We start from the raw sequence: 27,841 nt of genomic DNA on the forward strand, positions 1-27,841 counted from the left end.
AGATGAGTGGAGAAATAACTCCAGAAAGAATGACGAGGTGGAGCCAAAGCAAAAACAACACCCAGTTGTGGATGTGACTGGTGATGGAAGCCCGATGCTGTAAACAGCAATACTGCATAGGAACCTGGAATGTAAGGTCCATCAATCAAGGCAAATTGGAAGTGGTCAAACAGGGAATGGCAAGAATGAACATCAACACTTTAGGAATCAGCGAATTAAAATGGACTGGAATGGGTGAATTTAACTCAGATGACCATTATATCTACTACTGTGGGCAAGAATCCCTTGGAAGAAATTGAGTAGCCATCATAGTCAACAGAAGAGTCTGAAATGTAGTACTTGGATGCCATCTCAAAAACGACAGAATGATCTCTGTTCATTTCCAAGGCAAACCATTCAATATCATGGTAATCTAAGTCTGCCCCGACCAGTAATGCTGAAGAAGCTGAAGTTGAATGGTTCTATGAAGACCTAGAAGACCTTCTAGAACTAACAACCAAAAAAGATGTCCTTTTAATTATAGGGGACTGGAATGCAAAACTAGGGAGTCAAGAAATACCTAGAGAAACAGGCAAATTTGGCCTTGCAATACAGAATGAGGGATTCCCTGGTGGCTCAGACGATAAAGCATCTGCCTGCAATGTGGGAGACCCGGGTTCAATTCCTGGATCGGGAAGATCCCCTGGAGAAGAAAATGGCAATCCACTCCAGCACTCTTGCCTGGAAAATCCCATGGATGGAGGAGCCTGATAGGCTACAGTCCATGGGGTTGCAAAGAGTCGGACACGACTGAGCAACTGAAGCAGGGCAAAGGCTAAAGGACTTTTGCCAACAGAACACCCTGGTCATAGCAAACACCCTCTTCCAACAACACAAGAGAAGACTCTACACATGGACATCATTAGACGGTCAATACTGAAATCAGACTGATTATATTCTCTGCAGCCAAAGATGGAGAAATTCTAGACAGTCAGCAAAAACAAGACCGGGAACTGACTGTGGCACAGACCATGAACTCTTTATTGCCAAATTCAGACTTAAATTGAAGAAAGTAAGGAAAACCACTAGATCATTTAGGTATGACTTAAATCAAATCCCTTACAATTATACAGTGGAAGTGAGAAATAGATTCAAGGGGTTAGATCTGATACACAGTGTGCCTGAAGAACTATGAATAGAGACTTGTTACACTGTATAGGAGGCAGGGATCAAGACCATCCCCAAGGAAAAGAAATGCAAAAAAGCAACATGGCTGTCTGAGAGGCCTTACAAATAGCTGTGAATAGGAGAGAGTGAAAGGCAAGGAGGAAAGGAGCAATATAACCATTTGAATGCAAAGTTCCAATGAATAGCAAGGAGAGATAAGAAAGCCTTCCTCAGGGATCAGTGCAAAGAAATAGAGGAAAACAACAGAACGGAAAAGACTAGAGACCTCTTTAAGAAAATTAGAGATACCAAGGTAATATTTCATGCAAAGATGGGCTCAATAAAGGACAGAAATGGTAGGACCTAATAGAAGCAGAAGATACTAAGAAGAGGTGGCAAGAATACACAGAAGAACTATACAAATATGATCTTCACGACCCAGATAATCATGATGATGTGATCACCAACCTAAAGTCAGACATCCTGGAATGTGAAGTCAAGTGGGCCTTAGGAAGCATCACTATGAACAAAGCTAGTGGAGGTGATGGCATTCCAGTTGAGCTAGTTCAAATTCTAAAAGATGATGCTGTGAAAGTGCTGCATTCAATATGCCAGCAAATTTGGAAAATGCAGCAGTGGCCATGGGACTGGAAAAGCTCAGTTTTTATTCCAATCCCAAAGAAAGGCAATGCCGAAGAATGCTCAAACTACCACACAATTGCATTCATTTCACATGCTAGTAAAGTAAAGCTCAAAATTCTCCAAGACAGGCTTCAACAGTACATGAACCGTGATCTTCCAAATGTTCAAGCTGGTTTTAGAAAAGGCAGAGGAACCAGAGATCAAATTGCCAACGTCCGCTGGATCATTAAAAAAGCAAGAGAGTTCCAGAAAAACATCTATTTCTGCTTTATTGACTATGCCAAAGCCTTTGACTGTATGGATCACAACAAACGGTGGAAAATTCTGAAAGAGATGGGAATACCAGACCACCTGACCTACCTCTTGAGAAATTTGTGTGCAGGTCAGGAGGCAACATTTAGACCTGGAATGGAACAACAGACTGGTTCCAAATAGGAAAAGGAGTACATCAAGGCTGTATATTGTCACTCTGCTTATTTAACTTATATGCAGAGTACATCATGAGAAATGCTGGGCTGGATGAAGCACAAGCTGGAATCAAGACTGCGGGGAGAAATATCAATAACCTCAGATATGCAGATGACACCACCCTTATGGCAGAAAGTGAAGAGGAACTAAAGAGCCTCTTGATGAAAGTCAAAGAGGAGAGTGAAAACACTGGCTAAAGATCAACATTCAAAAAACTAAGATCATGGCATCTAGTCCCATCACTTCATGGCAAATAGATGGGGAAAGAGTGTCAGACTTTATTTTTCAGGGCTCCAAAATCACTGCAGATGGTGACTGCAGCCATGAAATTAAAAGACGCTTACTCCTTGGAAGAAAAGCTATGACCAAACTAGACAGCATATTAAAAAGCAGGGACATTACTTTGCCAACAAAGGTCCATATAGTCAAATCTATGGTTTTTCCAGTAGTCATGTATGGATGGGAGAGTTGCACTATAAAGAAAGCTGAGTGCCGAAGAATTGATGCTTTTCAACTATGGTTTTGGACAAGACTCTTGAGAGTCCCTTGGACTGCAAGGAGATCCAACCAGTGCATTCTAAAGGAAATCAGTCCTGAATATTCATTGGAAGGACTGATGTTGAAGCTGAAACTCCAATACTTTGGTTACCTGATGCAAAGAGCTGATTCTTTTGAAAAGACCCTGAAGCTGGGCAAGATTGAAGAAAGGAGGAGAAGGAACGACAGAGTATCAGATGGTTGGATGGCATCAACAACTCGATGGAAATGAATTTGAGTAGGGAGTTGGTGATGGACAAGGATGCCTGGCGTGCTGCAATCCATGTGGTCACAAACAGTCGGACACAACTGAGTGACTGAATGAAGAATAAGAAATTTTCCCAACAATTCTTACAATGTTATTAATTATAGAAACATTATTTAATTTCCATCTGGAGACAGATAAGAGTTCAAAAATACTAGTCCTCTGCCCTCTGGTTGGAATTTTGGCCTAAGTAAGAACTGTGGCTGGTATACCAAATTGGCCACATTTTCAAGAGTGTGAGGGTAGGAAAGACAACTACTAGAATATCAAATGTTCAGAAATGGGTTATCTGAAGAGAAGTTTTCTGGATACCACACAGGGTGGAGATACATTAGACTTGATGGCACTCAATCAATATTCCTTACTAGAAATGTATGTTTGATAGTGGGATGACAATTCATTACAGCCCTCTCTTACCCATCAGAAGTAACTCCCACACCCCCCGTGACTTCTCTGTGATTCCACATTAACTACACAATCCTCTGATTACTAATGCTATCACTAGGGACCTAGATCTTAGAAGTGATGTACACTAGACACTACACACATCTATAGTCACTAGAAACCCTCAATTAGCTGTAAAGTAATAGGTTGTTTAAGGTTCTCAGGACAGGAGCCTTGTCTGTCTTGCTTGGTATTGCATCGCCAATTCCTGGAACATTATCTGGCATAAAATAGATGTTCCATAGATTTTTAATGAACTATTATTGAAAACTGAAATTTATCAGAATCAGTACCAGCAGTGGAAAATACAAGCAAGCTCAACGTGACCTTAGAAGAATAAAAAGGAAAGAGCAAGTCATGCATGAACAGCAGTAACATGGTTATTAATCCGTATGAACTAGCCTGGTCTAGTTGCAGACCGTAAAAGGCTTAGATCTTCAACTTCAATCCTAAACTAATCCTGACCAAGACTGCAAAATTTATTAGTAACCTAATCAGTGAGTATGGTCTGTCATTAAACTTGCTGTTCTAAATACAGAAGGCTCCCCAACACACCCTCAGGCTTACTAAGCCACGTGTGGCCCTAAAGCCCCATAGGACTGAGCATAGTCCCAGACTCCAGGTTTACAGTCTGTTCCCTAATGGGAATATGTACATGACAATACCAACCTACTTACCGCTGGTAATAATAAATGCCTAGCCCTTACTAAGCCTCTTTGCAGACAAGCTAGAACCCAGAAGCTGCAGGCTTGAATCACTGTTCACTCAGAGCAGCTCTTTCTGGATCATCAAAGACACTGTCATAGTCTAACAGCAGGTATCACCACCACAAGACCCCATTGCCATTCATCCTGTGGCACCTCATTCATAGCTGAATTTATCACTCAACCTTGAACATTTCAATTTGGAATGCATACCACTCTCAACTTAAAGAGATATTTATCGAGTACTTGCCCCTGTCCTCCCCCCCCCGGATCAGCACCCTTATTCCTAGCTCCATTCATTTCTGGCTCAAACCTCAATCCAAACTGGACTTTTAATGAAGTCCCAGCATGTCTCACCTCTATATAAACCAGTTATCTAACCACGATGTTCCACAAGCTCTTACATAAGAAAGAACAGAATCATCCCCTCTTTGCAGACAGGCTCAGAGAAGTTAAGCACTTTGAACAAGGTTACACGGTGTTTAAACAGTAAAACCAAGATTCAAATCCAGCTTAAAGTCTATACTCTATTATGCTTTCTGTTCCCTGTTCATTTCTTGTAGCATCAGGACCATAAGCACAGGCCAGAGTACTCAGCAGATATTCCGTCAATGTCTGTTTAACTGACAGGATATCTTCAATGTCCATTTTAAAATAAATTTTCATCAACGGGCATCTCATCTCAGTGTTGATCTATCCAATGCAGAAATATAGAAAGAGTATCCTTTACCAACCCCCACTTAACTAGTGGCCTGACTGACCAACTCTTCCAGCCCTCTGTGCACTCAAACAGGCTTGCACACTTCTACCTCTCCTCTTAGCTGACATGCAATTCATCAACACATGCATGTTCTTAGATATGTTTGGGACATATGCACTTGTTACTGAAATAATTCAAACAACTATATGTAATCCAATGAAATGTGAGTATAAAAAGAGTGCTTTTATGTGAAATCTAATTTGATTGCTTTAGAATGGTTTGATCAATATGTTACCACAAAAAAAAAAAAAAAATTAATCAAATTAGACACGTGAAGAAGGTCAGAGAAAGTCTATAGTCCGAAGATGACTTTGCACTGAAATTTCTTTTCAAGTGTCTCATTTCTTTTTCTAACTTTAATTTAATTTATTTATTTTTGGCCATGCTAGGTCTTCGTTGCTGTAAACAGGCTTTCTCTAGTTGCAGCGAGCAGAGGGCAGTGCACAGGCTTATCATTGCCATGGCTTATCCTGTTCCAGAAACATTACTTTGTCAACCAAGGTCCAAATAATCAAAGCTATATTTTTTCCAGTGGTCATGTATGGATGTGAGAGTTGGACCATAAGGGAAGTTGAGCACCGAAGAATTGATGCTTCTGAAGTGTGGTGTTGGAGAAGACTCTTGAGATTCCCTTGGACTTCAAGTAGATCAAACCAGTCAATCCTAAAGGAGATCAGTCCTGAATACTCACTGGAAGGACTGAGGCTGAAGCTCCAAATCTTTGGCCACTTGATGCAAAGAGCCGACTCATTAGAAAAGACCCTGATGCTGGGCAAGATTGCAGGCAGGAGGAGAAGATGATGACAGAGGACTAGATGGTTGGATGGCATCGCCAACTCAATGGACATGAATTTGAGCAGGCTCCGGGAGATGGTGAAGGACAGTGAAGCCTTCCTTGCCTGCTACACTCCATGGAGTCACAAAGAGTCAGACACAACTGAGCAACTGAACAACAACATCGTCCTGTTGCAGGGCATAAGCTCAAGGGTGAGAGGGCTTTGGTAGCTGCAGCAGGCAGGCTCAGCAGTTGCAGCTCACAGGCTCTGGACTGCAGGATCAGTAGTTGAGGCACATGGGCTTAGTTACCTCATGGTATGTGGAATCTTCTCAGGCCTGGGAAGGAACCTGTGTCCCTGCACTGACAGGCAGATTCTTAACCAATGGACCACCTCTGTTTCTCAGAGGTGAGGAAACTTGAGGAAGCCCTCAAGTTTCCCAGTTCTTGCTGTACTTTAAGAACAAGCATGTGTCTCTCCAAGCAGCTGGCTGTACTTAATTTTACAACAAAATACTGGCATAATTTATAAAGTAACATGTTTGGGGTTAAATATTTAGGGTAAACAAGTGCTTTTTAATAATTTCTCCACTTCAACAACCTTTTTTTTTTATTAAGTGCTCAACTGTATCAACAGGCATCCTACCTACCGTGGAAGCCCTTCCTGTAATACCCTCCTTTCAGGAGCCCTTAAGTAAAAGGCTCGACAATGACACACCACTGACACTTCTGATCTCAAACAGACATCCTAGTCTACACCACCAAGAAAATGGACACAACCATGTTCAATTTTCTATTGTACTGCTGCTGCTGCTTCTGCTGCTGCTAAGTTGCTTCAGTTGTGTCCAACTCTGTGCGACCCCATAGACAACAGCCCACCAGGAACCCCCGTCCCTGGGATTCTCCAGGCAAGAACACTGGAGTGGGTTGCCATTTCTTTCCCCAATGCATGAAAGGAAAAGTGAAAGTGAAGTTGCTCAATTGTGTCCGACTCTTAGCAACCCCATGGACTGTAGCCTACCAGGCTCCTCCATCCATGGGATTTTCCAGGGAAGAGTACTGGAGTGGGTTGCCATTGCTTTCTCCCTCTATTGTACTGAGATTGTGTTAAACATTCCAATGTGTTTCTCTTGAAAAACTCTTGCTTAAATTCTGTTCCTTTTGAAAAGGGATGAGCTTTTCTATCTCAAATAATTTCAGTTTATGCAACACACAAGTTTCATGAACTGTTTAAAACCAATCCATTCAAAATTATATCAGATGCTTCTTAAATTCTGATATGATAAAAGTTTTATTGTAGACAGAACCTGCAGACAAACTCTCATAATATTAATTTGGGAACAAAATCATTTACTTACATTGGCACTGAAAAACTCTTATCTACCTTTAGCCAAGTCAAAACAAATACCCAAAAGCTGAGAAGTAAAAATGCATGTAACAAAACCAAAAATTTAGCAATAAAGTGAATGCTTTTAAAAATTCAGTATCCTTTATGATTCCTCACCATGTTAATCAACACATCAAATGAAGAATACAAAACCTTCAATAATTTGGGGGATACTAAAAGGTTTTTTTCAGTTATAAATGTGCTTTTATTTTTGAATTCACAAACTTTTTAAGTAACACTAGTAGTTAATGACAACTTAATAGGTGTTGTATGATGCTGAACTAATTACTTAACCCTCCTGAGCTTCCTCATTTGAAAAATGGAGTAGTAATACCTATCTACTATGCTGATGAATATCAACAGACATACGTAAAATGCCTAGCATACAACTGAAAATAAACCCATGTAAAAACCCTTCATACACACACACACATACAGAGTCAAGTATTTTCAGTGGAGGAGATAAGGGGAGACAAAGTACAAGAATTCTCTGAACATGTATGCAAAACTCTGTGCATATATGCTTTAGTGCACTTTACTTGGGAAAAAGTTCACAGTTTTTCCTCAGCTTCTCAAAGATTCCATGACCCCAAAAAAGTTTAAAAGCCTTTGGCTTTATTTTCTCTGTTCCTAGATTTATAAAGTTTATAAAATTTGATTGGATACTCTAGACACAAGTAATTTAAATTATTCAACAGCAAATAAAAGTTCAACTAAAAGTGTGGTCATGGTAAAATATTCTCCTTTTATTTCTCTTAAAAAAATTCACTTGACTCAAATTATTAAAATAATCAAAAGCAACTACTCAAAGTCAAAATCAAAATTTGAAAACCTAAACAAAAAACAACGGCAATACCAAAAAAAAAAAAAAAATCAGGAAACTTTAAACAGTCAAAATTTAAAACCCTATTATTAATACTTATAATAATAAAGTGACATTTATTCCTCCTTTAGAATTTTTCAAACTACTTAATTCCCTCATTCCAACTCAAAGTTAACAACCTTCACTTCAAACAGTTTTTTTGTATATTTTAAATTTGCATAATAAGGAGACTGTATGGTATCACAGAAGTGACCCTTAAGTAGGACTCAGGGAAACCAGGGTTATGGTCCTGCTCTGTCACCAGCAGACTATATAAAGACAGCTGTAAAGAGTCAGTTGCTCAGCATTCTATGGCACTAGGTATGATTCTATATGAAACATGCAATCCCAAAGTAGAATACTAAGATACCTGCTATCCTAAGACTATATTACTAAAAGAGAAATGTACAAAAGGAAGTTTACCTACCTACCTGACAAAAGATATGATTCTAGGTCTCATGAGAAAATCTATCCACAACAATAAACTTTTGAATTACAGAAAGTTCTATCCCCACTGCCAGCACTTTCAAGGCAGATATACTCAGAGCAGGGCTTCTAGTTAGGACCATTGAAAACTCCAGCTTCACCTTAATAAGAACACCATATACCTCCCCAGAATTGTTTCTTTCCTTATGGTGAAAAGCATCTAGAAGAAAGATCTCCAAAGTGCAGACAGACAAAAATACACAAAATAGAGGAAACTGCAGTTTAGCATATCTCAATAGTTAAGCCCTTACTTTGTACTTTATTTTTAAAAATACTTGTTACGGAAAAGGTAGCTTATTTTAACCAACTTTATTTCCAAACTGACTTTTCCAAAACAAGTATTTTTCAATGGAGCGTAAAATAAGGCTTTATATACCAAGATACCCCTACGTCCCTCTTCCAAAAAACAACAAAACAATACAACCAAATACAACTCTTTGAATGTATTCCTGTAAGAGTCAGCAATACACACAAAGGCAAATTAGCAGGACAAAAGGTTTTCTGAGAGGTGTGATGACTAACACTTCAGGACTGGAACGTGACAGCTATTAAAAGAAACATGAAAGGCGTTTCCAGTTCCTCACAGGCCAATGTCTTTATTGCAAGAATTACTACAAACAGCATTCAGGGCTGAATTCACACAGTCCAGTCTTCTAGGCCTAAACCATCTTTTGTAATTTTACCCAGGTGACACATTATGTGAATCAAAGAAACCAATCAGTAACTCATTTACTAAAGGCCAGATACAGGGCACAATGAGACTCTGCACTCAAACTAATACAAAGAAGGGACAAAAGAAACCCAAGATCAGGGTTCTTGTTGAAATAATGCCCCAGAATCCAGCGAATAGCATTACTGGTACAGAAAAGATCAGAATGAGATAACATGTACCAAACATTTCCTCCATGTTTAAAAAAATGTTCACAGAGCATCTGATTCACACCTTAATATATGACTTCAGGCTCAACCAAGGCTTTTCAAATGCTTTACCTTATGAATGGGACTTCCAAGCAGAGGTTTACTGAGGCTATCTAGGAAAGATCAGAAGGAGGCCTTACCACTGCCAATATTTAAAACTTAATAACACCATGTCCTAACAAGTTAAAGTGCAAAGTTTTCAGTCTCCCAACTCAAATATTCTGTGGCATATTTCATATGCCATAATTACATAGGGACATAATTATAAGGAACAAAAAAGATTTCCTATTTGTGCAAGTGGAATTTATAGAGATTATTTCTTAAGAAGTTAGCCCTAGTTCTTTTTGCTATCGTCAAAACACAGTCAATCTATTGGAAGGAGTATCAATAAATACAAACTTTTAGATGGCAGTCTGGCACGTCTATCAGAAATCAAAACATGCATGTACTTTTTGATCCAGCAATTATATGTTAAAGAATCTATCCCATGAAATTTAATGCAAATATAAAAATGCTCATTCACGGCAACATTTTTTGTAAAGGTGAAAAATCATGTAGCTAACTAACACATGGGACATCCCACCAAAGAAAGGAGCTGGACCCATATGTATTGACATATAAAGAATTTCAAGACACTTTGCTCAGTGAAAGAGCAAGTTACAGAAAAGCAGGTATAGTAAAAATATACTTTTGTCAGGAAACTTGTGTATGCGCGTGCGTGTAACTGCACAGAAAACAGTCTTAAAGATTAACAGCAAACAGAGCCTAACCTTTAGGGAAAGAATGTAAATCACAGAGTGGGATGGGTAAGTACAAAGAGAAGTATAGTTTTAAACAGGGACTTTTACTTTCTACTCCACTATACTCCTGTATTACACATTTGCATCATACATATAAAACATTGATTCTTTATAGAAAGAGAGATGCAATGTCAAATTTTCGCTGAACTGTAGAATCACTAACAGAGGATGCTGAAATTGTCAAAGAAGTAAGAAGGCTCTTGGGCATCAGAAACACCCTTTACAGACTTAACCTTCCAGGAAATAATGGAAAATGTGGGCAGCACTGACTAGTACTTATGAATGAACATGTCATGTTTTCATAAAAGAACAAGCATCATTCAGAGAACTAAAGGCTTTGTGTCTTAGAACTTTAAGAAAAGATACTGAAATCAGAAACATTATTAAAAAGCTATAATCATTCTCTTAAAAACACAGTTATAACAACAAATTCTGTTACTTTGGTACTGTTGACTACAAAATATAGTCAGAACCTCAAAGTAGAGTTATTTTATTTGGCGGGAATATTTAGGACTTGGAGTATAGGAGGCAGCGTCTCAGTAGCCCTGAGAGACTGCTCCAAGGAGGCAGGAGGGAGAGAGTCAGGCTATCTATAAGTTTGCCACAAAGGGGCAGGCAGTCTGAACATCAAAAGATTATTGGTAAGTAAGAAAAACCAGATATCAAGTTAATGAATTTAGCATTCTTCTATGTAGGGAAGGTGCAAGAGTCCGAGATTATTGAAGTCATGCCTTTCATACGCATCTCAGCTATCTGGGGTCAGCATCCAGCATATTTACAGAGATCCTTTTCTCGCTCTTGAATTCCCTTGGGGCCTTCTGGTTCACACAGGAGGGCTGTAATTGCTGATGACTGTGACATCCTTAAGTTCCTTGTGCAGGGAGTGGGGCCGCTTGTCAGGAAGCTCAGGAATTCACGACTGCTGCTTGCCAGCATCACTTAGAAATTCACATTAGAGGGCCAGAATCTCAGATAGCTGTGGCACTGTTTACTGATATGGCAGGAGACATTCCACTTCACAATACAAAGTATGTATGTATAGGTATGCTTTTTTGCATTAGAAAACTGTCATGTGTAAAGAACCAAATGGTATAAGCTGTCACCCTTACCTGTACATTCTCTTCTGTCACCTGAATCTCTGCCGTGTAAACATAGTCAATCAGCATCCTCAGGGTCCAGCCATCCACCTCCTTGATGCGAACTCTCTTTGCTCGGCTCTCACTCATCTCACCTAAAACATAAGGAGCATTGTTGACACTGCACCAGACACCCAGCAGGAAAACCAAGGCCAGGCAGATGGCCAGCCACTCACGGTATTCAGTAGGCAAAATGGTCAGCCCCTTCAGCAAACCTACAACATTCCCTTGCTGTTGCTGCTGCTGCTGCTGCTAAGTCGCTTCAGTCATGTCCGACTCTGTGCGACCCCACAGACGGCAGCCCACCAGGCTCCCCCGTCCCTGGGATTCTCCAGGCAAGAACACTGGAGTGGGTTGCCATTTCTTTCTCCAATGCGTGAAAGTGAAGTTGCTCAGTCGTGTCCGACTTTTAGCAACCGCATGGACTGCAGCCTACCAGGCTCCTCTGTCCATGGGATTTTCCAGGCAAGAGTACTGGAGTGGGGTGCCATTGCCTTCTCCAACAACATTCCCTTACCTCCCATAAAAGCTTACCTGAACAAACCATACAAGGTACCTCTGTTACCCACTTATACCTGAAAATTACATCATGGTGATGAATATACCACATGTCCAACTGCATGAACTCTTAACACCTGTGGCATTATAGATTCACTGCCTGATCTGTCCATGTCGTTTTTTGGTCCATGCTGTGGATAAAGAATGTCATCTGCCATACCAGTCAACAAAGGATGTCGCAGCCATCAGTCACTGCAGGCCACCCCAGACTGTACACCATGAGGGAATTCATAATGGTGGGGGGGGGGGGGGGGGGACAGGCGAACTAATATAAATAAAGGAATTATTTCAATGAGCCCAGCCTCGTGTATCTTCCCATACATAGAAAAGCACTAAATTGACTTGTCTGGTTTTTCATCTTTAGATGTTCTGACTACCTGGGGTTTTTTTGTTTTTTTTTTTTGCAAAAACTCCTCCATATCCTGGCTCCTCTCGTATTTTTTCAGATCATTCCCTCAGAAAGATCTGAGAGGCTACCCCCTGGGCTCCAAAAGTCCAATGAATAAAACATAATCTTCAACTTCTAATGTGTGCATATTTTTAGTTGACAATGCTTTAAAACAGTTTCTTTCCCTTTTGAATTTCGACTCATGACTAGAACACAGTGTTACCTAGTCCCATCAGTTCATGGCAAATAGATGGGGAAACAATGGAAACAGTGACAGACTACTTTATTGGGCTCCAAAATCACTGCAGATGGTGACTGCAGCCATGAAATTAAAAGACACTTGCTCCCTGGAAGAAACCTAGAAAGCATAATAAAAAGCAGAGACATTACTGTGCCGACAAAAGTCTATCTAGTCAAGGCTATGGTTTTTCCAGTTGTCATGTATGGATGTGAGAGCTGGACCATAAAGAAGGCTGAGGACTGAAGAATTAATGCTTTTGAACTGTGGTGTTGGAAAAGACTCTTGAGAGCCCCTTGGACTGCAAGGAGATCCAACCAGTCCATCCTAAAGGAGATCAGTCCTGAATACTCACTGGAAGTGAATTCACTGGATGCTGAAGCTGAAGCTCTAATACACTAGCCACCCGATGCAAAGAGCCAACTTGTTAGAAAAGACCCTGACGCTGGGAAAGACTGAGGGCAGGAGAAGGGGACCACAGAGGGCAAGGTGGTTGGATGGCATTGCCGACTCGATGGACGTGGGTTTGAGCAGCTCCAGGAGATGGTGAAGGACAGGGAAGCCTGGCATGCTGCCATCCATGGGATCACAGAGAGTTGGACATGACTGAGCAACTGAACAACAACAATTTATTACTAAAGCCGGATGCCTTCTACATCACTGCACTAAAGACGTAGTACAAGACCTCCTTCCTACTACCCATTGAATTAGTTAAGCATTCAGGGATCCTAAGTAAGATGCTCTCTTATGGAAACAAATGGAGAAGCAGAAAAGAGAAGGGATTGCTTCTAAACCCAAGGGACTTATGAAGAGTTAGAAGCAGGCTTGGGCACACATGCATGGACATATAATGGCCCACGAATAGGAAGACATAAGCAGTGGTGAAAGAAAACTCAGTCAAAAACGAGACAGTCTAAAAATAATGTTGAGCACTAGGGGACACCAAGGCAAAAAGGTTTAGTTCTACATTCATCAGGTTTTGATACCGTGCAGGGTCCTGTGGGGCTCCTGGTCACAAGGCCTTTTTGTCCCCCATTTCTTTCATTATAGAAACAGCCTTTATTCAGCCTCCATGACTTTCCCTGAGTTCCAATGGGAAGATTCAAGCAGTTGTTAATTATGGAAAGGAGGTGAAACAGTCAACAGCAGCCTTGGGGCAAGGTCCTATTTCTGCATCAAAGGATACACACAGCAATATTTTTTAGCTATTTTGCAGATACTGAAATTCCCTACAGATGAGAGAGGTAGATGATTAACGATGGTATGTCGCCCACAAGCATGTAGATCCCAGACCAGTTGAACCTGAAGTTTGATGATGCTGACTCCTACTAATCTCACTATCAACCCATCAGAATATCCACTGATAATGCCCTCTTTGAATAATTATTACAGAACTTCTCTCTTTCCCAAGAAGGGACATGTGGTTTTGCGGGCATGAGGCCACCGTGTCATCCTTTACTGGCAAAGCAATAAAGCAATTCTTCTCTACTTCACCCAAAACTCTGTCCCTGACATTTGATTTGGCACTGCTGTACAGAGAAGCCAAGCTTTCAGCATCAAAGATAAAAGAAGTATGAAAACAATGCCATCATCCCTTGCCTGTTAGAAAAACAACACTATGGTTTCCAGATTTCTTGAAAATTTGTTTATTTTTCAGGTACAGTATACTGTACCATCTTTGCTTATGTCTAGTCAAAGCTATGGTTTTTCCTGTGGTCATGTATGGATGTGAGAGTTGGACTGTAAAGAAAGCTGAGCGCTGAAGAATTGATGCTTTTGAACTGTGGTGTTGGAGAAGACTCTGAAAGTCCCTTGGACTGCAAGGAGATTCAACCAGTCCATCCTAAACGATAACAGTCCTGAATATTCATTGAAGGGACTGATGCTGAAGATGAAACTCCAATACTTGATGTGATGTGAAGAACTCACTCATTTGAAAAGACCCTGATGCTGGGAAAGATTGAAGGTAGGAGAAGAGGACAACAGAGGATGAGATGGTTGGATGGTATCACCAATTCAATGGACATGAGTTTGAGTAAACTCCGGGAGTTGGTGATGGACAGAAAAGCCTGGCGTGCTGCAGTCCATGGAGTTGGAAAGAGTCGGACACAATTGAGCAACTGAACTGAACTTATACTGTACTGTAAATTATCACAAAAGCCTAGAGAAATCCGTAATTATACAAAATTCTTTTGCAAACTTAAACACTGGAAAGAGACAGGTAGTAAAGAAACAGTAGTAAAGAAGATAGTAGTAGAGAAACTGCCTGCCAATGCAGGAGACACAGGAGACCCAGGTTCTATTTGTGGGTCAGGAAGATCCTCTGGAGAAGAAAATGGCAACCTACTTCAGTGTTGCTGTCTTGAAAATTCCACAGACAGAGAAGCCTGGCGGACTACAGTCCATAGGGTCACAAAGTGTCAGACACAACTGAGCACAGTACACATATTTAACTACCTGCTTCCTTGGAGATTATCTCTCACAAGATCTCAAAAAATAGCTGTTCTCCTAAGAGCTAAAATATCTGAAAAATTACTATGCTACCTCCTGGAGTGAAACATCCAGTGGTATTATAAGGGAAAAGAGAAAGTTAATGATATGCTTCTGTTACATACTAAATGGCAGGAAGACAAAGTATTGGGCTATGTGTCTGCTGCCTCAGCACTTTTTTTCCTTTCCAGAAAAGGAAAGCAAAGAAAACAAAAAGATAATTCTTAACTTACATATAAGGCACCTTCCTTTGTCCTACTCTCTCTGGACCTTGTAGCTAGACAGGATTTGTGTCATCTAAAAGTTCTTTTGTGACAAACATGAGAATACTTTCCTAATTCCTACTTGGACTTGAACAAAAGGCCATTCTTAATTCACCTCTATGGCCCCAGCGATGTGCAAAAGCCCACAAGGCCTGGTGTCACACAAGCATAAAGCCGTGTACTTAGTCCTCAAGGAGTAAATTCATTCCTCAGGACTTGGGCACAATTTAGACAAAAGCCAATTTGACTTTAATTTATATGTATGATTAAAAAATTATCAGTTCTCTGCAAGCTGTTTTTCATATTATAGTTTCTAAGGTGTTGCTGTAAGATGCACCCCACACCACTGACTGTGATGCTCAAAGCCTCCAGCTCCTCCCATTTAAACCATGCAGGCCCTGTCCACGTTTCACCCCTGCCTCACCATCTAGTCTCCTCTCTGCCACTTCCAGTCTTAATTTATATAAGGAAGGAACTTTGTATAGTTCTCCACACACATCTAGCAACTTCCTACCTTACTGTCTTTGCCAAGCTTCACCATCCATCTCCTCTATGCCCTCATTTCCCAGGCTAACTCCCACAGAGTCTTCAAGACTCAGCTGGAACCTCTCCAAGTAGGCTTATCCGCTGATGACCCAAGGCTAGGTTAGGCTCTTACCCTAGGTTACCTCCTACAAATCCACTGTCATACTAATATCTGGTTCTCCCCACCTGGATTCTTAAGCCTCTTGAGAGTACAGATAATATCTTTCTTACCTCTGTATCCCACAATACCTGACCTATGGTAGATATTCAATAAGTAATGGCTGGATACATAAATGACTAGAAAAGTGAAAAGTAAAACAAGTGCCAATTTGAATTGTAGCACCTTTCAACACAATTAGCACTGGGTTGGCCTAAAAGTTTGTCCAGTTTTTTCAGTGAGCTGGCTCTAGTAGCACTTAGTTGTCTTTAACTTCATTTGAAAAATTTTGTTAGCTTGTATTATGTATTGCAACCCACGCCAATATTCTTGCCTGGAGAATCCCATGGACAGAGGAGCCTGGCAAGCTACAGTCTATGGGGCTGCAAAAGTCAGACATGACTAAGCACATACAGTACAGTACAGTATTGTGTATTGTATATGTGATATCATATCAGCATGCATTTTAAAAAACATTAAAATTGATGAATTATTGTATAGCCATTTTAATACTGAAAAAAGGAATACTTTCAGCATATTACTGCAACTGAAACACAACTAAAAATGCAACTAAAAAAAAAAAGAGATTTTTGCAATGTATAGAGAAGGTGTTATAACTCAGCAAATATATCAAAAGTGATTCGTGAAGTTTTGTGCTGGAAATTTCTCGCTGGACTATGTCTCACAGTTGGGTAGACCAGTTGAAATTGATCAACACATTAACTGAACACAATCAATGTTACATCACATGGGAAATAATCAATATACTCAAAAATATCCAACCTAAGCACTGAAAACCATTTGCACCAGCTTCATTATATCAATTTTTTGATGTCTGGGTCCCACATAGTTAAGTGGGAAAAAAAACCCTTCTTGGCAATATTTCCACCTGCAATTCTCTACTGAAATGTTAACAAAAACGTTCCAATTTTAAAACAAATCGTGATGAGTGATGAAAAGTGGATAATGTACAAGAATGTGGAATGGAAGAGATCATAGGGCAAGAGAAATGAACCACTACTAACCACACCAAAGGCCAATGTTCATCCAAAGAAGGTGATGCTGTGTATATGGTAGGATAGAAAGAGAATCCTCTATAATGAGCCGCTTGAAGAAAACCAAATGATTAATTCCAACAAGTACTGTTTCCAACTAGACGGGAAAGTGAAAGCAACACTCGAAGAAAAGCGTTTGGAATTAGTCAACAGAAAATGCATAATCTTCCATCAGGATACTAATACATAAGCATGTGTTTCTTTGATGACCAGGCAAAAACTGTTACAACTTGGCTGAGAATTTCTGATTCATCTGCCATGTTCATCAGATATTGCACCTTCAGATGTCCATTTATTTTAGTCTTTACAAAATTTTCTTAATTAAAAAAATTTCAACTCCCTGGAAGACTGTAAAAGGCATCTGGAACAGTTCTTCACTCAAAAAGATAAAAAGTTTCCTGAAGATGGAATTATGAAGTTGTCTGAGAAATGGCAGAGGATAATGGAACAAAAAGTTCCAAAGACTAGCAAGGAGAGATAAGAAAGCCTTTTTAAGCGAAAAATGCCAAGAAATAGATGAAAACAAAAGAATGGGAAAGACTAGAGCTCTCTTTAAGAAAATTAGAAATACCAACCAAGAGAACATTTCATGAAAAGGTAAACACAATAAAGAACAAAAACAGTATGGACCCAACAGAAGCAGAAGATATTAAGAAGAGGTGGGAAGAACACACAGAAGAACTATACAAAAAAGATCTTGATGGCCTGGATAACCATGACGGTGTGAACATTCACTTAGAGCCAGACACCCTGGAATGCAAAGTCAAGTGGGCCTTAGGAAGCATCACTATAAACAAAGCTAGTGGAAGTAACGGAATTCCAGCTGAGCTATTTCAAATCCTAAAAGATGATGCTGTCAAAGTTTTGCACTCAATATGCCAGCAAATTTGGAAAACTCAGCAGTGAGCACAGGACTGCAAAAGGTCAGTTTTCATTCCAATCCCAAAGAAAGGCAATGCCAAAGAATGTTCAAACTGTTGTACAACTGCACTTATTTCATATGCTAGCAGAGTAATGTTCAAAATCCTTCAAGCCTCAACAGTATTTGAACCAAGAACTTCCAGATGTACAAACGGGGTTTAGAAAAGGCAGAGGAACCAGAGATCAAATTACAAACATCCAATGGATCATAGAAAAAGCAAGAAAATTCCAGAAAAACATACTTCTACTTCATTGACTATGCTAAAGCCTTTGACTGTACAGACCAAAACAAACTGTAGAAAATTCTTAAAGAGATGGGAATACCAGACCACCTGACCTGTCTCCTGAGAAACCTGTATGCAGGTCAAGAAGCAACAGTTAGAACCAGACATGAACAGACTGGTTCAAAATTGGGAAAGGAGTATATCAAGGCTGTAATTGTCACCCTGCGTATTTAACTTATATGCAGAGTACATCATATGAAATGCCAGATTGAATGAAGCACAGCTGGAATCAAGATTGCAGGGAGACATATCAATAACCTCAAATATACAGATGACACCACCCTCATGGCAGAAAGCAAGAGGAACTGAAGAGCTTCCTGATGAAAGTGAAAGAGAAGAGTGAGAAAGCTGGTTTAAAACTCAACATTCAGAAAACTAAGTTCATGGCTTCCGGTCCCATCACTTCATAGCAAACAGATGGGGAAACAATGGAAACAGTGAGAGACTTGATTTTCATGGGCTCCAAACATTGCAGATGGTGACCGCAGCCTTGAAATTAAAAGACGCTTGCTCCTTTGAAAGAAAAGCAATGCCAAACCTAGATAGCATATTCAAAAGCAGAGAAATTACTTTGCCTACAAAGGTCCATCTAGTCAAAAGTATCATTTTTCCAATAGTCTTATATGGACATGAGAACCAGACAATAAAAAAAGCTGAGTGTCTTTGAACTGTGGTACTGGAGAAGAATCTTGAGAGTCCATTGGACAGCAAGATCAAACCAGTCAATCCTAAAGGAAATCAACTCTGAATATACACTGGAAGAACTGATGCTGAAGCTCCAATACTTTGGCCACCTGATGAGAACAGCTGACTCATTAGAAAAGACCCTGATGCTGGGAAAGACTGAAGGCAGAAGAAGGGGACAGCAGAGAATGAGATGGCTGGATGGCATCACCAACTCAACAGATACAAGTTTGAGCACATTCCAGGAGATGGTAAAGGTCAGCAAACCCCAGTGTGCTGCAGTCCACAGGGTTACAAAGAGTAGGACACAACTGAGCGACTGAACAACAGCAATGGAACAAAACAGTGACGACATTGTTCATAAAGTTCTTGGTAAAAATGAGAAATGTGTGTTTTATTAGGTTGGCCAGAAAGTTCATTCAGGCTTTTCCATAAAATCTTAACAGAAAAATCCAAACGAACTTTTTAGCCAATCCAGTATTTTTACTTAAAAACCAAAGGAAGTTTTTGGCCAACCCAGTAACACTTAAGTTATTGTGTTCTAGCTTTGAAGGATTGCAGGCATCAAACATTTACTGAAAAGTTACTATACAGTTTGAGCTAAGCACTTTCACTAGTGAACACTGTACTTTTCTTGAGAAAAGAAATGAAGACCTCCAAATTGTAAACGTTTACGGACATACATATGGATGCAAACATTTCCATCTCAAGGACCATAATCGGGACTCTTGAAGCCCAGAACAAACTGATAACTGTGTTTACCCATTCTGAAATTCTAAGAAGTGAATAGATTTAAGAGGGCAAATCCTAGGATCAATAAAAAGTACATATGATTCTAACTTTAGTTACTACCTAGCACACAAAAAATTGAAAAAATTGTAAAAGTATAATACAGACTTTAGACTATGCTGAAACACTAAGACTTGAATGACAAATTACAGCCACATTTAATAAATAAAATGTATTCCATTACTCTTCAAGTTACATGTGTCAACCCCTCCAATCATTATTGCTCTTTAGCTTTTAGGTTACAAAGACACTACCAACATATTGGTATCTTCCTTCTGGCAAGATGACCCGAATGGCCCTGCCAGGCACTGGCTATGGTGGTATGGTACAAAATTCCCCAATTCTATAACTAATCTAAGGCAAACATGGTTACCTGCATTTCCCTGCCAATTTGGCTCTAGTTTGAGTAACTTCTGGAACAGGTCTCCTACTTCCTAAAAGAAAACAGGAAAGAGATAACCCTTTTCCTTCCTTGAGATATTAGTCCACTCTAGTAGGCATCTTGCATTCATGGGGAAAGCAATTAAAGGATAAAATTTTTAGTGAGTACAGCTTGGTGATAAGACAGACAGAAGAGGATCCTTGGTGACCAGCTCACTTTCTAGTTATGAGAGAATGTATTTCCTTGCTATTTAAACCACCTTAAGGGGAGTTCTCTGTCATATGCAGACTAAAGTCATATGCACTTTATGTGCAATACCCTATTTAATGTTCTTTACAGCAGTCAGCAATATAAGAAACTTTGTTTCCTCTCTGTCTAACCTTTCTTCCTTTCCCAAAGACTAGGATAACACCCAGCACACAGAAGGTGCTCAATGAGTACTCCTTGATGAAGGAAAGCACAAATCTTAAAGACAAATATAACATGCTTGCAACTTTTAAAAAAACTCACATCTTGCACAAATGATAATCTCTCTTCCTATTCTAATTTACCTTATTAAATGATGTTCAATGTGACAAAAGAAAATGATCAAAAAGCACTCCCCAAAAAGAATGAAAATAATTTCCTATTTCCCACTAGATTTCAGATATTTTAGCCTGTGGCACAAAAGAAGCCTCAAATATATGTGTTAAGGAAAAGGGCATTCTAAATGTCACATCTGTACAGAAGCAAGTAATTTTAAAACACAAAAACCCAGGATTTCCCTGGTGGTCTAGCGGTTAAGACTTCACACTTTCACTACAGTGGGCATGGGTTTGATCCCTGGTCATGGAACCAAGATCCCACATGCCACCATCAACCAAAACAAAACAAGCAAAAAAAGATAGATAAATGAATAAAAACACAAGAAATCAATTTGATATATTCTTTTTCAAGTAACAGTTAAACAACCTGGCCTTAATCTAAACTTCACAAAAGAAAAACCGGTGATACATCACAAAATTACTTTTCACTTCCCTTCTTCTACCAGAATACTTGGAACTAAGAAGAGTAATAGAATTCTTTTTTAGGTGATATAATTTGAATGAAAATTTTTCTGAGTTTAAGGGAGATGAAAAACAAGGGCCAAAAAGAGTATCTCCAAGAGTCCCCATTTCTAAATAGGCAAATCGCAAGGAACAAGAGGAGTACAAGGTAGCCCTGTGCCACTGCAGACATGTCTGTGTATAGCTGAACACTGAGCCACAGGACTCAAACATCACAGCACATAATAGCATGGAAGCACGCCAAGGTCTACTTGTGGGCCTCCTCATATTTTTTATGAAAGATATATAAATACAGTAGGACTTCAGACAGGAAAATAGACAAACAATGGGTTCATAGTCTAGCAAATCTTAAATACATGTACACTAAACCCCCCAGACCAAATCTCCATGTCTTATTTTACCTAATCTTTGCCAAACTGCTATTTAGTGGATTCAAAAGAAGAAAATAAACAAAGATTGCCAGAAAGGTAAATAATATCTACTACCAAAGAACCATAAAATTCTAGCCTACCAAGTACATGAAAAGATGCTCAACATCATTAGTCATCAGGGAAGTGCAAATGAAACTATAAGAGATGCCACTTCACATCCATCAGAATGACCACAACTGGAAAAGAAAAAAAAAAAAAGAGTAACAAATGTTGGTAAGGAAGTGGAAAAATGGAAACACTTATACATAATGTAGGAATATAAAATGATGCAGTCACTTGGGGAAATAATATAGCAATTTTTAAAAAGTTAAATATAAATTTACCACATAACCAGACATTCCACACATATGTATCTATCACCATGAGAAATAAAAATTTGTGTCCACACAAAGAACTACAGGTGAATGTTCATAGAAGCATTAGCCATAACTGCTAGAAACTGGGAACAATCTAAATGTCCATCAGCTGGTAAATATATAGTCAAAATTTGCTGTTTTCATACAATGGAATCTACTTAGCAATAAAAAGGAACAATCTGATGATATATACTACAACATGGATGAGTCTCAAAAATATTACATAGGGACTAAAATGCTATAAAGTTGATTTATGGTGATGGCAGTACTACTGAGTAAATTTATTAAAAATCACTGAAAATTACAATGTAAAATATGCCTCAATAAAATTGTAAAAGTCACAATCAAGGTACTCAATTCATATTTTATATGTGCCAGAAATTAACATAATATTCCCATTTTGCACCTTGGCATAGCAATCTAAGATTTGACCAAGCATTCTCAGGCAGAAACAGGCTGAACTGCAAGAAGTACCCAGCTACCAGTTAACTGAGACATTAGGAATACTTATAGAATCAAAACATCTTCAGGGTCCCATCCCCATCATTAGGCATAATTCAAAAATTGCATGTCAACTAAAATATGAAGAGGTGAGAATCATTAGGTTAAAAAAAAAAAAGAAGGATGAAAGAAAGAAAGAAATGAGGGAAGCTGAAATGTAGTTTAGATTAAAAAGTAAAGAGGGAAGAAAAACAGAGACATAATGAAATCTCCCATCACCAGCATCCATGTCTCTGGATGTCAAAGACTCAGGGAGTTTGGAGACTTAAATGTTATCTTTTGAAGGGAAAGGAAACTAACTCTGATCTTGTATTTTTAAATTAATCATTACATTTTGTAACTGGAAAATAAAATCTTTATCAGAAGAAGTCTACTTTAAGACATTTTCAATCTTTTACCCTTCCAACAACCTTTAGGAATTGAGGGTAAAAAATAATAATGATAACCATGAAAATGCCAATATTAATTGAACATTTTCTATGTGCCAAATAAAGGACAAACACACATGATCTCATATAATCTTTATAAGAATCCTAGGAAGTAATATTATTATCCTCATTTTCCAAAAGGGAAAACTGAGGCCAAAACTGAAGAAGAGACTAATGATCCCAGATTCAGTAATTCTAACAAAGACTTGAAGGAAGGCACTTTACTAGGGAACTCCTAAATTAGGCCAACACAAAGCAGATCAAATACTGCTTTTACAAACCTAGAAATTCTGTGTGGAAAAAGTCTCCAGGAGTAATAAATAAGACGGTCATTGAAGTGAAATTAGGACATAAAAATGTGACTAGTCCCTCTATAACTTTTCTAATCAGCCTCAGTTAAAGGCACCATCCCCAAATCACTTGCCCAATATGGCTCACAACCCCTCTACTGTCTTTCCTACATTTGTCTTTTTTATAATGAATTAATTTTATTTATTTATTTATTTATTTTGGCTGAGCTGGGTCTTTGTTGCAATGGGTTTCTTGTTGTCCTGGTTCCTCTTGTTGCAGAGCACAGGCTCTAGGTGTGTGGGCTTCAGTAGTTACAGTGCATGGGCTCAGCAGTTGCAACACACGAGCCCTAGAGTGTGGGCTCGGGAGCTGTGGTGCGGAGGCGTCACTGCAGCATACAGAATCTTTCCAGACCAGGGATCAAATCCGTGTTCCCTGAACTGGCAGGCAGATCTTAACCACTGGGCCACCAGGGAAGTCCCCTTTCTTACATTCTTGATTATTTAACTCAGTTCAGGAACAACAAGAATGTAACAGGCTGAAAAGTGAGGTGGTCTCCAGAGTCCTCACTACTCTCAAAACACCAAGCCTATTCTCTCCACATTGCCTCTGCACTTTTTTTATGTGTATAAACCCTTGGTACTCATTACATTTCAGGAAATGTCAGATCCCCATATCTCAACACTGTCCATCATAGTCCTCACCATCTGTATTACTGCTCTGAACAGATCTGCCACAAACTATTATGTATTTAAAGGGTGCACATCTATTAATACATGCCATGCTGTTAGTCTGCTTGGATTGTTCAACACTTGCACCTTGACCACTCTAATAAACCATCCTTTAACAAAAAGCAAAAAAGCATAAAAATAAAGTGTGTACAACTCATTTCGCCAATGATATTAATAAATTACTGGTACAAAAACTGTGCTAATTTTGTTTATTACCCCTTAAAGTATCTAGCAAAATGTTAGGCATAGGAAATATTTAAGTTTCTAAAGTATGAATAGATTTACATTTGTGCTTTTTTCTATAACTATGTATTTACAAGCATTTGTTTGTTCTATCAATAATCTAAGACTATAAGCTCATTGTTGGAAAAGATAATAACTTCATTTTCTTCAACAGTACTATACTGGATGTTTAGATTTTGTTTTCTTAAGAATGAAGTTAAGGGAGGATGTGGCCAGGTGGCAGAGTAGGAAGGCCTGGAGCTCACCAACTCCTACAGACACACCAAATTACAACTACTCACAGAGCAACTATAAATGAGAATGACCTGAAAACTAGCAGATATCTCCCACATAAAGACATAGAGAAGGAACCACAATGAGAAGGGTAGAAGGGACAGTGACAAGACCTAGTCAAGATCTAACTCACCTGAATGAGCAACCCACAAACAAGAGTATAATCACAATTACAGAGGCTCTCCCCAAAGAAAAAGGGTTCCAAGCTCCACATCAGGGTCCCCAGCCCAGGAATCCTACACCAAGAAGACAAGCCACTACAACATCTGGTTTTGAAGGCCAGAAGGGCCTGCGTGCAGGAGAGCAAGAGGGCTGTGGGAAAGACTCAGCTGTTTCAGGGATGTGCAGAATCTCATACACTCAGAAACCCAGGACAGAAGCAACAGTTTGAAAAAAGCCTGGGCTAGACCTACATACTGATCTTAGAGAGGCTCCCAAGAGGCAAGAGATCACCCTGAGGGCACCAATGCTGGTGGCAGCCATTCTGGGGATGTCATTCTACCACAAGGACACTGGTGCTGGCAATGCCATTTTGGGATCCACCCGATAGACTATTAGCTCCAGGGGCTTATCTGCACACCAGCAAGCTGGCAGCAGCCCTGTGCCCCAACCAGGGTCATGCAGACAGTCTCATGGGAAACTGACCCCAACCTCCAGCCTGACTACAGCCACTATGCAGGGCACAGTCTTGCAGCCAACCAGGCCAGAAACCAGGAATCTGCCTACCAGACTGCCCATAGTACTCTTCCCACCACAACAGAAGGAGTCACATGGTCCTTATAGGGGGCACCCTAAGAACATATAGCTCTGAAATAGGAGGGGAGCAAGCTACTGGGCCCTACAGGATGTCAACTATATAAGGCCACTTCTCCAAGATCCAGAAATATAAACAACTTACCTGATAAATACAGAAAATTTAGCAAAATGAGGAGAGAGCAAAATATGCTCTACACAAAGGAATAAGACAAAACTTCAGAAAAAGAACTAAAAGAAATGGAGGCAGGCAACTTACCTGATAAAGAGTTCTCATTGATGATCATTAAGATGCTCCATGAATGTGGGAGAAGAATTAGATGAACACAGTGAGAATTTTAAGAGAGTTAGAAAATATAAAAATAAACCAAACAGACATGAAGATAAAATACCCAGAAAAACAAAACTGGAAGGAAAAGTATTTTAGATGATACAGAGAAGTATAATAGCGACATGGAAGACAGAGTAGTGGAAATCATCCAAGGTGAACAGGAAAAAAAAAAGAATTTGAAAAAAATGAGAGTATTTAAGAGACTTCTGGGACAACATCAAGCATACTAACATTCGTATTATAGGGGTACCGGAAAAAGACAGAAAAGGGCAGAGAAGTTACTTGAAGAAATAACAGGTGAAACTTCCTTAACCTAGGGAAGGAAATAAACATTCAGTGAGAGGAAGCAAAGAATCGCAAACAAGAGGAACTTAAAGAGGTCCACACCACAACACATTGTAATTAAAATGGCAAAAATTAAAGATAAAGAGAAAATCTTAAAAAGCAGCAAGAGAACACCCCCGACTGTCAGCTGCCTCTTCAGCAGGAACTTTAGCAGGCCAGGAGGAGTGCCATGATATTCCAAGTGATGAAACAATAAAATCTACACCACAAATGTTCTACCTGAAAGGTTCTCATTCAGATTTGAAGGGGAAGAGGAAGAGTATTCCAAATGAGCAAAAGCTAAGAGAGTTCAGTACCACCAAACCAGCTTTATAAGAAATGAATTCAATGAATTTCTCTAAGTGGAAAAGACAGACTCCAAACAGAAACATGAAAATTCTCACATGTAAAGGCAAACAAATAAATAGTTAAGGGGTATACAAACAAAAAGATGTAAAATATGACAAAAAACATTAAATAAATGGAGGTAGAAATAAAAATGCAGGGCTGTTACAATGCATTAGAACTGCAGAGATCTTCAATTTGAAATAATCACATATATACACGCACAGGTTGTTATATATGAACCTTATGGTAATAACAAAAGAGAATCATCAGGGATTCCCTGGTGGCTTAGTGGTAAAGAGCCTGCCTACCAATGAAGGAGACACGGGTTTGATCTCTGGGCCAGGAAGAGACCTCATATGCTGTAAAACCACCCCACATGAGCCACAACTGCTAAGCCCACTTGCCACAACACCTGAAGCCTGCATGCCTTAAAGCCCGTGCCCTGCAACAAGAGAAATCACTGCAATGAGAAGACCTCTCACAACAATTAAGAGCAGACCTCACTCGCTGCAACAAGAGAAAAGTACACACAGCAGAAAAGACCAAACACAGCCAAAACAAACAAATAAATTTTTTAACATTAATTAAATTACATGATATTTTAATAGGAATAGTAAAGAAAAAGGAACAAAAGAGAACCATAAAAATGACCAGAAAACAATTAACAAAATGGCAAGAACTACATATACATCAATAGTTTAAATGAAAATAAACAAACTGCTTCAATCAAAAGATATAATGGCTGAATAGATTTAAAAAATAAAACCTATCTATATGTTTCCCCAGGTGATGCTAGTGGTAAAGAACCTGTCTGCCAATGAAGGAGACATAAGAGATGTGGGCCCAATCCCTGGGTCAGGAAGATCCCCTGTGGGAGGACATGGTAACCTACTCCAGTATTCTGACCTGGAGAATCCCCATGGACAGAGGAGCCAAGAAATCTACAGTCCACAGGGTCATACAGAGTCAGACACAACTAAAGCAACTTACCACACATATATGCAACCTACAAGAGACTTACTTCACACCCAGACTAACAGTGAAGAGATGGAAAAAATATTCCACATAAATCCAAACGAAAAGAAAGCTGGGGTGGCAGATGTATATCAGACAGGACAGACTTTAAAACAAAGATGTTATCAAGAGACAAAGACAGGCATTACCTAACGATCAAGGGATCAATCCAAGAAGATATAACAACTGTAAATGTATACACACCCAACATGCATGCCTGCATGCTAAGTCACTTCAGTCATGTTTGACTCAGTAGCCCACCAGGCTCCTTGGTTCATGGGATTCTCCAGGTAAGAATACTGGAGTGGGTTGCCATGCCCTTCTCCAGGGGATCTTCCCAACCCAGGGATTGAATGTGCATCTCTAATGTCTCTTGCACTGGCTTCTTTACCACTCGTGCCACCTGGGAAACCCAACACAGGAGTACCTAAATAAATTAAGCCAACAGGATTACAATAATAGTAGGGGACTTTTAACACCCCATTTATATCTGCAGACAGATCATCCGGAAAAAATATCAATAAGGAAACACTAGCCTTAAATAACACATTCGACTAGATAAATTTTCTATGTATATACAGAATATGGGCTTCCGTGGTAGCTCCGATGGTGAAGAATCTGCCTGTAACACAAGAGACCTGGGTTCAATCAGAACATAAGCAAAAAGCAGCAGAATACACATTCAAGTGCACAAAGAACATTCTCCA

At 39.4% G+C, this 27,841-nt stretch overlaps 1 protein-coding gene across 6 annotated transcripts in view; it reads right to left on the reverse strand.

The window, feature by feature from the left end:
• The window catches only part of KLHL2 (kelch like family member 2), a 164,368-nt gene that overhangs the window by 89,318 nt on the left and 47,209 nt on the right, over positions 1-27,841 (reverse strand). For 3 of the 6 annotated variants that reach the window (XM_006073200.3, XM_025268233.2, XM_044930590.1), the window contains one exon: positions 11,304-11,425. The exons of 2 other annotated variants lie outside the window; for them this stretch is intronic. In XM_006073200.3, coding sequence (XP_006073262.1) covers positions 11,304-11,425 — 122 coding nt within the window. Of the gene's footprint in view, positions 1-11,303; positions 11,426-21,621; positions 21,641-27,841 lie in introns of those variants that run through there. One more of the 6 variants, XM_025268234.2, reaches the window with a different exon arrangement.

Source organism: Bubalus bubalis, chromosome 17, assembly GCF_019923935.1.
Source record: "Bubalus bubalis isolate 160015118507 breed Murrah chromosome 17, NDDB_SH_1, whole genome shotgun sequence".
Taxonomy (NCBI): domain Eukaryota; kingdom Metazoa; phylum Chordata; class Mammalia; order Artiodactyla; family Bovidae; genus Bubalus; species Bubalus bubalis.